The following is a 13,601-nucleotide window of genomic DNA, read 5'->3' on the forward strand; positions in this document are numbered from 1 at the left end:
AGGAATATATGACAGCCCCAAAATCTGTCAGAGGCTGTTAAAGAAAATAATCTGGTCTCCAAACCCATAAGCAGCGAGATGAAAAGTAACAGTCTTAAACTGCAGTAAGGAAGATTTATGCTACACATTAAAAGCATTTTCTAACTGCAAAGGCAGTGATGCCCTGGAAAAGGTGTCCTGGGGAATTTGTAAGGTTTTCGGGGCTGAGCGGGGGTTAAGTGAGGGACAATTTAGGTCTAACATCTTCTACCTTGGGACGGCAAGATGGATTAGACACCTTCTCCAGGGCCCTTCCAGCCTTATGCCTATGATTCCAAATACCTTTGCATTAGTGCCTCATTTGTAATTCCTACCAAATTCAACCGATTCACCTGTTAGTAATTACATGCTTCATCTTCCCTATTTACACATCATGACTGCTGCACAATAGAGGACACAGACCTCGGCACAGTCAGGCACAAGCATTCCTGAACACACTTTTACACCTCTTTTCCATCAACTATAAAAAGAAATAAATGCAACTCAAGAAGGAATAAGCTCTTCTGCCAACCTTTCCTTTCTCTTTGGCTTCTGCAAGCTGACCTGAGTCAAGGTCAGGGCTGTCTCTATAGACAGGTTGTACTCAGTGTGAAATTCAATTTACCATGACTATGAATGGCAGGATTGTATTTGTGATGGTTGCAAAAGTTCAGATTAGGAAAAAGAAATGAAGACACCAGCAACGCTGAGAATTCAAAAGAGTATCTAGTAAGAGTTCTTCCAGAGAGACAAGTGATTGCCAGCAGATGTGAATAAATTGTGTTTGTACTCACAAATAGAAAAGAAACCAGGCTTAAATAAATACCAAAAATCAACCAAAGAGAAATAAACCAGCATTTTACGTCAGAAGTACTTCTTAGGATCAAAAGTCACATCTCTGACACTAGTAGTCTAATCCCATTATCCCTACAGAGCCAACACAGCTATGAAAGCATGAGCTGGACTCTTTTGTGACATGGGCAATCAACAGCAGAACTAAACAACATTCCTTATACTCCTCCTGTCTGCCACTCAAACACCTGGGCTGGGTGGATCTCAAGTTTGACCCAGTCTACGCTGTAGTGATGTTAACACAAATAAAAGGATGTTCACAGAATTCACAGAATTCACAGAATTGTTAGGGTTGGAAGGGACCTTCAGAGATCATCTAGTCCAACCCTCCTGCCAGAGCAGGGTCACCTACAGCACGTTACACAGGACAGCGTCCAGGCGGGTTTTGAATGTCTCCAGAGTGGGAGACCCCACCACCTCTCTGGGCAGCCTGTTCCAGTGCTCCACTACCCTCAAAGTAAAGAAGTTCCTTCTCATGTTAAGATGGAACTTCCTATGTTCAAGTTTATGCCCATTACCCCTCGTCCTATCACTGGGTGCCACTGAAAAAAGACTACTCCCATCCCCCTGGCATCCTCCCATTAAGTATTTGTATGTATTAATAAGATCCCCCCTCAATCTTCTTTTCTCTAGACTAAAGAGACCCAAGGATGTTGCCTGACTATTGAGATGCCAGGAGAAAACAGAAACGAAAGAGTCAAATCATGATTCAGTATCTAAGTACACTTGCTTGGAGGTGACTGCAGCTAACTGTGTCATGTCAATGTACTATTTTTCAGACTAAAGCTCCATGCTACGTAGATTTCTTAGGCAACAAATACTTGCACAATCACTTGCTGAATAGGCGTAACTGTCAAAAGAATTCATTACAGCTACAACTGTAATTTGGAAAGATACCAGTGTACACCAGGGGTTTATGCAAAAGCTCTGCAACCAGAAGAGGGATGAAGTTCACCTGTTCACAATGCTGATCAGCTCTTTAAGTCTCTCTTCTCCTTTGTGTCGCTCAGCTTCACTTGCATCCGCATCTCTGCCTTTCAAGATGGGAATTTCAAAGTGTCTTTTAAATTCCTGTGCAGTACCTATACAAAACAGAAGTGAAAAGGTGGCAACTACTACCAAATACCCTTTGATCAGTACCCCACAACCCCAGTTATCATACAACAAGCTCGGGGACCAGCAGATAAAACAAACTCTTGCCCTGTTGGTATAATTTGTTTTCCTGTCTAGCCGGGAAAGATTCAAACAAGGCAGGCAAATCTATACAACAGAAAATAATTTTGTATGCCAACACAACGCACTGCCAAAGGTCACACAATTTTAGTTAAACCCGAGTCCAGTCAGGCATGTACTAGTTTTGCTTGCATTCCAGCTATGCTTTTACTCCCAGATTTTGTCCTTGCAAACAGCACAGGAATTATGTGTGCCTGTTCCAAAATTATCTGTAATCAGTTGCTTATTACTGGTCACAGGCTGAAAGTGGGAAAAATGACTACTGCATGCATGCAGCTTTGTTCGCAGTAGTTACAGTATTAACCTCATCTCAGACAGAATGAACTGGAAGTACAGGGAGACCAGTCTTGCCCAAAGTACAGGTCAAAGGGACAGGGAAATCACATCAGTTCCCTGTGATAACTACCCAAAATTGAAGCACATGGAAAAAGCAGATGTAGAACATCTACCACTCCATCCCATCATTTCCTTGAGAAATCCAGGGGGTAGAACAGCTGAACAGAAAAAGGTACAGCCCAAATGATGCTTGTAAGACTAAGAATCTGATGAATGGTGTTTTAGAGTTGTGTGTGCACTAGAATTAATCTAGTCCTCTTGGACTAGATGCCCAACAATCTGAGACAAACACGGGAGACAAGTTACAGCAACAAGGAAATGAATTACAGATTGGTTTATTTTCACTCCTTGACAGAAAAAAAATGACCTCTCTTGACAAAGACAAGCTGGTCAGCACTGGAAAGCAGGAGACCTGCTCCTAACCCAGTGATGCAGGAGAGGATGCAAAGACTACTTCGCTTTTAACATAAAAGCGGAGCCTGCAGACATAAGCAGAGCATAGCAGCAAGAGACAAAATATTTCAGGCTGCTACACCAGCAATTGTAGAAGGTGTTTGATCCTGAAAACTCACACTAATCAGTATCTTTCCTCCAGACTCTTTTCTTTCTATTTCAGATGAAGTTAACTCCATATTCACAGGCCTACCTTGCCTTAAAAAACAAGAGCAGTCTTAACTCCAAATGCTAGACATCACCCTCAGCGTTCTCTCAGATTATCTGAAAGTGGGATGGCAGAGCGCCAGAAATTCAGGCTTTGTTGCCTAACTCTGCCACAAGGTACAACATTCCGCCTTGCACCAGTCACTTCAACCTCCTGTGCCAGATGGATACGAGAGAAAGAGAAGAGAAAAGCTGTCTCCCAGGCTGCCTCTGTACTCAACGCAGAGAGCATGTAATGTCAAATCCTCCTCTCCACGGAGCCTCTCCTACAAAGACATCAATCCTGGTTTAGACTTCTGATTTTGCTATAGCCTGAGTGTGTTGTAGGAAGTACCATTGTGAGCTGGCTCTTCCTGCCCAGCAACTCCTGCAGTATCTCCAAGAAGATATCTTTGTCAGAGAAGCTCCCAGCCTAGGTGAACATTTTGTCTGAACAGTTCAGGTACACAAGATCAGCCATGTAGCTCTCAGGGTTATATATTCATTTTACCTTAATAATTAATTCCCCTTCCAAAATACTCATTAGACTGGTATACTTTAAATTACAATCTTCTTGAAACAGAGCTCTGATGATATACAGCTTCTAGAATAGGAGACCTTGATCTCGACTTTCTGGATACAAACTGAACAAGAATAAGCTTCCAACCTGTACATGATCTTTTCTCTCATTAATGTCTTCACTGATGCTTTCACTGGCACTAGTAGCTAGGTGAGGCCTTGCCAGCAAATCCCCCCTCCCTCACGTCTCTCACACATTCACATCTTACCTAGGATGCCTGAATTGACGAAGTGCACCAGGCTGAAATATTCAAGCAGGTCATTCTGAATGGGGGTGCCTGAGATAAGGACTCTTCGAGGTGTATTTAAGCTGTTGAGCGCCTGGTATGTTTGGTTTTCAGAGTTCTTCAGTCTATGGCCCTTTGAAAAAAGAAAAAGGAATGAAGCTGACAAATCCAGTGGCCTTGACAGGAAGCAGCTTAGAGATCCTCATCAACACTGACGTGCTGTATCTCCCACAAGGCATCTCACCACTTTTTTCATTCCTGGTAGTGGACTAAGTGTTGTATGTGTATTCAACTGTTGCGACACATTTCTTTCAAAAGAATCTGGTGGGAAACCTGAAGCCATTACATGAGGAAACATGAAGCTACAAGCTTCTCAGACCAGGAACATCTGAGTCACACCCAGGCAAGAGGTCCTGTCATGAAAATGACAACCACCACATGGTCTAAGGGTAAGAATGGTTTCCTGTTCAAAGATGGGGACATTTTCAGCCACCAACACTAGGCACTGAACTATGGACCAGTAATATTGCTTCACCTATGGTCAAGATCACAAGCTATTCACACCACCCGTATCCAGGATTACCAGGCCTTTGCACGCTAACAAAAAGAGGTTCTGCACCTCTTACAGGGGTAATCTGAATACAGGCCCTATTTCCCATGCCTGGAAAAAACAACTTTATTAGCATCTCAATGCTATGCTGTAGGACAAAGCATAAGCGATAAGATGCTTTCTACAAGTGCCAGACCACTGCAGAGCTGAGTATTTATTTGGAACATACTGGAAGACACAAGGCCAAGGACCTGCATGCCCAGCATCTCTAGCTGCTGGCCCCATCCCAGGGGCACTGAGAGGGGTGTGCAGTCACAGACTCAGTAGCTAAAAGGTGGATGGGAGTTATACTTGTGAGGATGCTTGCTCTTTTTAAGCTCCTCTCAGCACTGCTATAGCAAATACAAAATGAAACCACTGGGTGGCACCACTATTTAGCAAATCGCCTCTAATTGGCAGCAGAGGACACCTCAACATTGGCTGAGGCCCCCAGCTTGATTGTTTCAGGGAAGCAGAGGGCATTTGTTTTATTTTGTCCTTCAGAGCATCTCTGGCTCTTACTACCTATAACCACAAATACGGAACAATAAGTGAAAAAACCAACTCAATTTCAGCCGCGTGAAAGCAGAGCTTGACAACCCAGGCTTGGCCAAGCTAAATCCAGCAGTAAGCAAGCAGTGAGTCAAGCCAGGTCTGTCTCTTCTTGAACAAGCAGCACATGAGGTAACTCCTCACCCAGCTCTCCTACCTCTGCCCCAAGCAGGAGGCTACAGAGAGGGGAAGAGGGTCCTGCCATGGGAGTGCCCTTCAAACCCCCACACAAGCACAGAATATGATGGCCAGATAAAACGGCTGACAGCAGCTAACATTACACACAAGAGAATGCTGAACCACAGAGTCATTTAGGTTGGAAGAGACCTCAGGAGTCTCCAGTCCAATCTCTTGCTCAGAACAGGGCCAAGTTAAAAATTACTGGGCAGAACACAAGGCCAGGCCAAACAGAAAGTTACTTCTCACATTAGCAAAGACAGATACCAACAAACGAAAACCAAATCAGCGAGCCAGGGCACAACCATCCCAACAGAGTAAGGTCTCTTTCAGAGGCAGAGACAGGCAGTGGACCTCCCTTCTGCTACATGTTTGACATTGAGAGGACCCCAGTAGGTGCCCCCACCCTGCCAGGGACCTACAAAGTGGCCAGTTACCACCACCTGGATTTTCTTCATATCTCAGCTCCTAAAAAAAAAAAAAACAAAAAACAAACCACCCTCTTGTTCAGGCTCACCCAGTACAGATAAACCGGTTACTTAGAGCCTCTCAAATACCAGAAAGTGTGCTGTTCACAGCTAAACTGTGCTTCCCACTGCCCTCCCCTCTTTTAAGAAAGCAGAGCCAGTTTTGCCCAGATCTCAAGAAAATATCAGGAACAGATTCTCCTTAAAGATTTCCCCCGTACCTCATCACATATGACCAGCCCAACACTGCCTTTCTGTAACGCCTCAGCGTGGAGTCGGAAGGTCTCATAGGAGATGATCAGGATGGGTGAAGGCACTCGCAGGCCACGCTGGTTCATAAAGCCAACTGCAGATGGAAAGGGGGAAAGGTTAAAAAGAGGGATAAGGAAAACCAATAGAAAAGGGTTCAAGCTCTGTAGTCAAAACTTCTGCCTTAAAAATCTAGGAAAACCTGCCTGTTTCAATTATTCTGTAGCATCCCTTCCACCCACGTATACACACGCTCCCTTCCCCACAACTGTCCCTGTTTCCATCCCCCTCCTATCTCTGCCCACTCCTTCCCTGGCACCTGGCTGGAGCAAAGAAGAGGCACAGGGACTGCCCTGACTTAAGCACATGACTGGACTTGGATTATTCCAAAAGATCAACTATTACCAAACATGCAAGGGTCTGATCTAAACATGTTAGTGGAGAGACTTTCATCAGTCTCCAGAGCTCTAATGACAGCTCAGATGTTCACATCAGCTGCTGTAGGCTTCTTCCATTGCAAGATTTTGACCTACGCCAGCGAACTGCACCATTTGCAAACATTTCCATACCTAGTTTACGGTCAATCTCTTCTTTGGAGCCTCCATCAATGGCCAATGGCTGGATCCTTCCCCCCAGCCATTTCTCTACTTCATTGTACCAGTTTCTCACCAGGCTGGAGGGTGACACCACCATGGCTTTCTCTATTTCAGGCTTGCAGTCTGGACTTTGCCGGAGAAGTGTCCACATCAGTGTGATGCACTGCAGGGTTTTGCCGAGCCCCATTTCATCTGCCATGATACAGCCATGACTCCCAGGGATCCGCCGGCTTGTCACACAGTCCCAGAGGAATTTCACTCCCTGCCAAAAAATTGTTCTCTCAGAGCAGGATGGGGACATCAGCAGAATGACAACTTCATTACAGTTTCATTACTGCAATGCACAGGACTGATAGTACAACAAACTGTGTAGCACATCCCTGGGGACATGCAGTGTTCTAATGAGACAGAGGGAAATCACCCAAGACACAGCTAAAATGCAGCCACATCTGGTTTGGAACATTACTGGTGCCAACACATACCTCATAACATGCACGAAATCTTACTACACTTTAACTGTACAACTCTAACTAGCTTCCTGACATGAATTCCCACAAATTTCTACCCTTGGCTGCATAGGCCCAGGCCATCAGCTAACCTGCATCAATCACTGCAAACAGGTTAATCATCTTAACAACACCCATTTAGGTTAGCTTTAAAAACAGAGAATCATATAGTGAGAATTATTCCGGCTGCCTGATTAACTCCCAGAATACCCTCAGGAGCCCTCATCACTTCTGCCTAGAACCACAATGACTCACCTGGGGACTCAAGGTCCAAAGCAGATTTAGCTTCAGAGAAGACACAGGGCTGAGGTTATAGCCCACGTCACATGGTAGGAGAAGAGCTCAGCCCTGCATTAGGCTTTGACACATCACGAAGACAGATAAAAGGAAAAGAAGGGGAAAAAAAAGGGAAAAAAAAAAAAAAAAGAGACAGGCTCTGCAAAATGTTCTTCTATCATGTGATGATAGAGAGTCAGAGAAAACCAGGGCATTGTGCTGGGAACGTACAAGGTCCCTGCATTGTGTCAACAGAGCAGAGAGCGAGGGACACAATCTAAACACACCTGGACAGATTTACCCCCTCTGTTCTCCACTATTTAGGACTGGAAGACGAAGCACCTTCACTTGCACTTTCAAGTACTATTCTTTCTTTCTTAGGCCCTTAACAACAGGTTAATGAAGTTTATTTAAGCCAGTTCAACAATTATGAAATACACTACTGACTGAAAGAGTGCGTTTGGCTGGGGATCCAGTTGGGTAACTGGGTAAAAGACAAGACAGACAAAGCAAAGTTGTACAACAGTCTGGGAGCATCACCTGAATAAAGGAGCACAGGACTCGTAGCAGGCAAAGACCTATTAGTCAGACTAGAACAGAGACTGCTTTATCAGAGATATCTAGCTGTCAAAAAAACAGACAGTGTGCCTAGGACACCAACATAACTATCATTACTTGACAAAAGCACCAGCAGGCAGTATCTTACCCAAAAACAGAGTGCCTCCAGCTATGCAGCCAGAGACAAGCATTACACTGGGTTACAGGTTCGGTACCAACTCTGAGATAAAAGTACAAGCCATAAGCAGCCTGCAGCACTCTTAGAGCCATCTGAAGATCTCCCAGGCAGGGACACATGCAGCTTGACCTGCTTAGCCTGCAAGATCAGCGATCACAGCTTCCATCTGTGCTGTTTCTAGCCTTAAATGATAATATACTTTATCTGTGACGAACCCCAAATTGTCCAAATACCTACGTTAGATATTTGGAGATCAGTACACACTGTGTCAATACTGTGATGTTGCACATATTTATGACATTAAATGCTTTTCAGCACTCTCCACTGGCAAAGTCCAAGTCTACGTGGGTCACAGACAGCTCACACCTACAAATGGTAGCTTCCAAATAAAACACAATGAAGCAAGAATCTACTCCACACTGTGTTGGGAACCATGGTACCAGAAAGAAGAGCTTCAAGATTGCAGATCCAATTAATTCTGCTGACCAGCAAAACACAGTGGTGGACAGTCTGCCCTGCCCAACTCAAGATTGGGCTGCAACATCATTTATTGAAACTACACCCCATTATCTTCAACACCGAGTTCCACTCAGCAGAGCTACATCTCCAGACTTCAAGATAAGAAAAGGCTGGACTTTCAGCTCTGACTCTGCAAGATCCCATCTCCCTGCAGAATCTGCTTTTTTCCCAAGGTATCACTGGTGACACAAGAGTCTGCCAATGTGCTTTCCTAGACCTGTGCAACCAGTGCAAAATGGTCACAAAAACTCCCCAGTTTCCACTATCAGCTGACCTGACCTACAAACACAGAGAACACCCCCATGTGTTAGGCTGCATCATGTTTAGGCTGGGAGCACTCTGACCCTGCTAGGTCAGAGGCAAGAGAAGAGAAAGTTCTTACTCAGAAGAAAGCAGTAAATTCCCACATTTTTAAGGACAAACGGGACTGTTGTAATACTCCTAGCATGTCCTCTTGCTTAACATGGGACAGAGAATATTTGCAGCATTCAGGCCTCTAAGAGGATGATTAAAACAAATGTTTCACTTTGCATTTGCAACCGACTAGAGTCTGTTAGACTGTCACAGACTGTTAGGCTGTGAGGTCTATGTAGACCTCACAGCTGGTGGGTAGCAATTCCAGCAGAGGAACTGCAGCTTTTTGAAATGCTGCTAGTCCTCCAGCCACACTCGTAGGTCCCGATGGAAAACTTACTTCTCTCTGATGGGGCCGTAAAACACGGCTGAGGACAGGATCCACCACAACATGGACAGGTGCTTTGTCCCTGCAGGAGGTAGTCAAGGAAGATGACAGTGTGATTAATGAACTTGGCGCAGCATATGTTTAGTTTTTTTAAAGTCTCACTGCTATACTGATGACTCCCCAGTGGCGCAAGGGAAGCAACTGCCAACAAGAAAGTGAAAAATGGATTAATCCAGTTTTGAGAATGAAGTTACAGGGGCCTGATCTACCGTCTAAAACATCAGTGAAACCATATATTCAGGCTGCGGTTAAAACAAGGGCAGAATGTGGTTCAGAGACACAGTTAAAAGTCATCATTATTTTCCTTGTTTCAATAACAATATTGTAACTGTAATATTATAAAGAGAGGAACCCCCTTCTCCATCCATGAAGATCCAGCTGACAGCCCTTTTAAGTTATACCAACAGCACAAAAGAAACTACTTCAGAATAAAAACTATTAGGCAGCCTAACATTTGACATTCCTTCTTTGATTGCTACCATACCCGAAGCAATTCAGAGGCAGAATACTTGGAACCAAACTTCCCATGATGTTCAGATCCCAGCTCAGACACATTTGGGAAGAAAGCACACAAACCTACACGTACAAGGAGGTCAGAGCTGAAGCATTTGTGCCAGGTGATGACTCACTTGTCTATTTTCAGCTGGTCGTGGGCACTCAGCAGCGGGGGCTCGTACAGAACCAGAGCTCCCTCCTCAAAAGGGTCATGGAGCGGACTCCTCAGCCCTGCCCGTTTGATACCCAGTGCACGCAAGCCCAGTGGCCCTGAAAGCAAACAAAGACATAACTCAAAGAAAAACTTCTTCCTGGAAGAAAGCAGAGCCTTGCAGAAGAGTCTGATTACATTTAGGAACAGTGAATTAATTGGGTGCTGGAGTGGAGATGCAGGCACAGCTGGTGCAGACAGCAAACCCACACAGGGCAGTTGTTTGGCAGCACTCTGCCAGCACAGAGCGGGTAGCTCTGCAGCAAAGAAAGAATACAATGAAGGAGCAGAGGCAAAGATGGAGCAATGACACTGCCCACCACATTGGGCGCACCAAAATGGGGACAACTGGGTGCAGTAGATGCCATATATGCACTCAACAGGATAAGCTGTCTTGCAAGGTGACTGACTGCTTCATCCCAGACCTGTGCCACTGGCATTCAACCATAAATGGGGACAACATCTCCCTCAGCTATCTCTGGGCATCGGAGCTACTCCTAGTACCCAAAGGTGGTTGTTCTCGTTTTCTGAAAGACAAGCAGGATTCCAGGATGTATGCCTCAGCAGCTCAATAAATACATTCCCACATACATAGTATAAACTGGGTCAAATCCTCTTTTTGGATCACCTAACACGGACTCAGCCAGAGTTGTATCTTTTATGCAAAGTCTGGAAGTGATCTTTAACACTGATAAAGTTTTACAGCATCACAGTTAGCACCATGCTGCCATTACCTACTCTAGGGTATTATTTTCTCTCTGCTGAGAAATAGCAGATGGAGCCAATTTCTGTGTAAAGCAGAAACCAAGGATGAGTCCCTTTTCCTAGTATTATATTTTGATATCACAGTTTTAGAATGGAGAAGGATATAAAAAGAACCTGCATAGAAATCCCTTTTCCTATCAAAACTCAGGCAACTGTGCTCCCAGGATTGATTTTCCTTGGGAAAGATTCAAGCAGGGTCAATTTGCCCACTGATTGCCAAAGTGCCTTGCAAAACAACAGCGTATCGCAAGCTGAGGCAACAGTGCATGCACACCAAGAAAAGAGCACATGAAACAGCCTCATCTCCCAATTAAAGAAGGAAGATAACAGCCATAGAAAGCAGCTTCCCCAGCTACAGTTCTGTTTCAGCCTCCTGACAAATCTGCTTTTCCATGAGTTAACTTCGTCAAACTCTTTTGGGGCTTGCCATTTCATATAAATATGTCTGTAGGCAGACACTGACTAACTAAAGTTTGAGTGAAACTGCCTGACTTGCATTTTAATTTTTCAGCTGGAGGGTGAAGGGGAAGAAGGGGACAAGAACAGGCCCATTTGTTTCTGAGATCTTGTGTTTCACCAATTCAAACAAGCTGAGGCTTTGAACTTCAAAACTACCTTGCTTTGAAGATCGCCTTGAGACTCAACACACCAAGCCAAGCAGAAAGAAAACTGGCACATACTATCTTTTGCACCTAGAGCCTTCTGTCTGTTAGTACCATTAAAGTATTATTTAGATGGTAAACCTTCATCACTTGGAATTCATCTTGCTTTTGCATTTGTGATATGGTACACAATCTTCTGGCACTACATCAAATACATAGCAGTAAGAATACAAAATCCAATTCTGAAGTGTAGGATTATCCAAACTAAACACTAGTAAGAAATATGAAGACTTTGCTAATGTGCCAGTATTTTTCTTTTGGAATTAAGTCAGGATTTCTGAAACATATGCATCAGTGCAAAAATAACAATAAACCCCACAGACATATTTGACAGGCCTGAGCATCATCTGTTTTACCCGAGTCAGTCAACACAGACAATCCTTAAACCTCCTCATCTTACCTTTATAATTTGGAATGGGGACTTTGAAGGGTTTGGACAAAATGCTGCGGATAAAAGCCTCCTAGGAATTCAGAAAGAAAACATGCTTAAGTCTGAAATCAGAGACTGCTCAAGAAGGCAAGCCTCAGACATTTTTTTGCAAACTCAATTTTGCCAAGTGCTCAGACTCCCTCTATTCAATCTATTCAAGCTTCAACTCCAACTATTTTCAAGACTATCCAAAAGGAAGAAAGTAACAAACCAGCACTATTTCCCCCACCAACTCTGTTTTGAAAAACTCTTCTCCTTTGGGTTTTCTAATGCGTGAAATTGATTTTTCATAACTCCTATCTCCCCAAATCCACTGGCATTATTCGCTTCTTCAAATGCTATTGCTTCTCCTTGCCTCGGTAATTCAGTCAGGCAATTCACTTCCTGTAAAGGAGCTGGGTTACCATTGTGGGAACAGCTGTGCCGGATCAGCGAGCACCCAGCCAGTCCAGCACCCAGTCTCCAGCAGTGGAAGCCCAGAGAGAACCGGGCAAGCAGACACCACTTGAGCCATCTGTGCTGAAAGCTAGTCACGTCTCTGGGCACTGTCCTTCACCAAGGCCCCACAGGACTTTCGGACTTCCATTACAGAAAATTCCCCCACCACACCTTCTTCAACATTAAATGGTTGGAGCTAGCAAAAGGTGTCTCCTAAAGACTCTGTGTGTGTGGCACTTCCATAACACCTCTGGTTAAATGGGTCCACGCAAGCATTTGGACTCCCTTGATGAATGAGCTCCATATGTAACCCCCTTGCTATGGTATGCCAGCAGTGACACCCACTTACATGCTGACTGCTATCAAGGCAGTGAGGTCTGTTGGTCAACTGAGCCAAGGGTTTCCGGAAAGGTGACCTGTAGCATTCTCTGTTCTCTGTCTCGCTAACTGGCTTCTGTCTCTTCCGAGCCTGAAAAACAGAATCAAAACAAAACAACTCAGAGGCATCTGGTGAGACCAGAAGACAGATGCATCGCTGTCACACTCAGTAAGCACCTAACCACACAGACAATCCACCCAGCCAGCTCAGCATCTCTAAACAGAGCAAATCATTACTCACCTCCACTGCCAAAGGACAGAGCCAGCAACAACACCAAGGTCACCATGCCCTCGGGTTTAACCTGCATGAGGGCTAATTTAATTCACTCTTCTAATTACAAAAATAGCTACTGCCCTCCAACCTGTAAAAGTGCAGGCTTGTATTAAGATTTGTACCCCCCAAAAAAAAGCAGAAGAAAAAAGAAAAAGGAAGGGTCAACAGCATGGAACAAACTACATGAAAATCCCCAGAGGACTGCTACGCAGGTGAAAGACCTCACGCTGAAACCTAAATTTCAGACACTTGGCAAAGCATGACGATAAACAAGCCATTGACCCGTTTCCAGATTTAACATTGTCCTCTTCAGACTGAGGCATGGTTTTAACCACCTGCTGGCATAGAAAAAGGGATTTGACACAGAAAGCACAATGCGAGACTCCTCAACTCTTTGCATGGCATATAACATAGCATCATAACGCTCTGTTTCGGCTTAAATATCCATCCATCACTAGCGAGCAGCCCTCTCGCAGAACACTTGGAAGCTCTCCCAGGGATAGTTTTTCCATAACCACCAAGCATCACCTGTACACAACAAAATTCTTCTACTAACAGCGTACCCAGGCACAACTTTTCTCCCAACTGGTGAAAACCGTATAAACCTGGGGCCTGATCCTCAATCCCCAACACACACACAGGGGGCGGAGGGGGG

The 13,601-nt window shown here is 44.6% G+C and overlaps 1 protein-coding gene across 1 annotated transcript in view; it reads right to left on the reverse strand.

Annotated features, from left to right (window-relative positions):
- The window catches only part of RAD54L (RAD54-like (S. cerevisiae)), a 93,353-nt gene that overhangs the window by 6,861 nt on the left and 72,891 nt on the right, over nt 1-13,601 (reverse strand). Inside the window, exons 3-10 of the mRNA XM_009884842.1 lie at nt 12,644-12,763; nt 11,827-11,887; nt 9,923-10,058; nt 9,246-9,315; nt 6,488-6,776; nt 5,891-6,015; nt 3,867-4,017; nt 1,826-1,952 (exon numbers count right to left, since the gene is read on the reverse strand). Of these exons, the coding sequence (XP_009883144.1) occupies nt 1,826-1,952; nt 3,867-4,017; nt 5,891-6,015; nt 6,488-6,776; nt 9,246-9,315; nt 9,923-10,058; nt 11,827-11,887; nt 12,644-12,763 (1,079 nt within the window). The remainder of the gene's footprint in view (nt 1-1,825; nt 1,953-3,866; nt 4,018-5,890; nt 6,016-6,487; nt 6,777-9,245; nt 9,316-9,922; nt 10,059-11,826; nt 11,888-12,643; nt 12,764-13,601) is intronic.

This window comes from Charadrius vociferus, unplaced genomic scaffold (assembly GCF_000708025.1).
Source record: "Charadrius vociferus isolate BGI_N301 unplaced genomic scaffold, ASM70802v2 scaffold163, whole genome shotgun sequence".
NCBI classification, from domain to species: Eukaryota; Metazoa; Chordata; class Aves; order Charadriiformes; family Charadriidae; genus Charadrius; species Charadrius vociferus.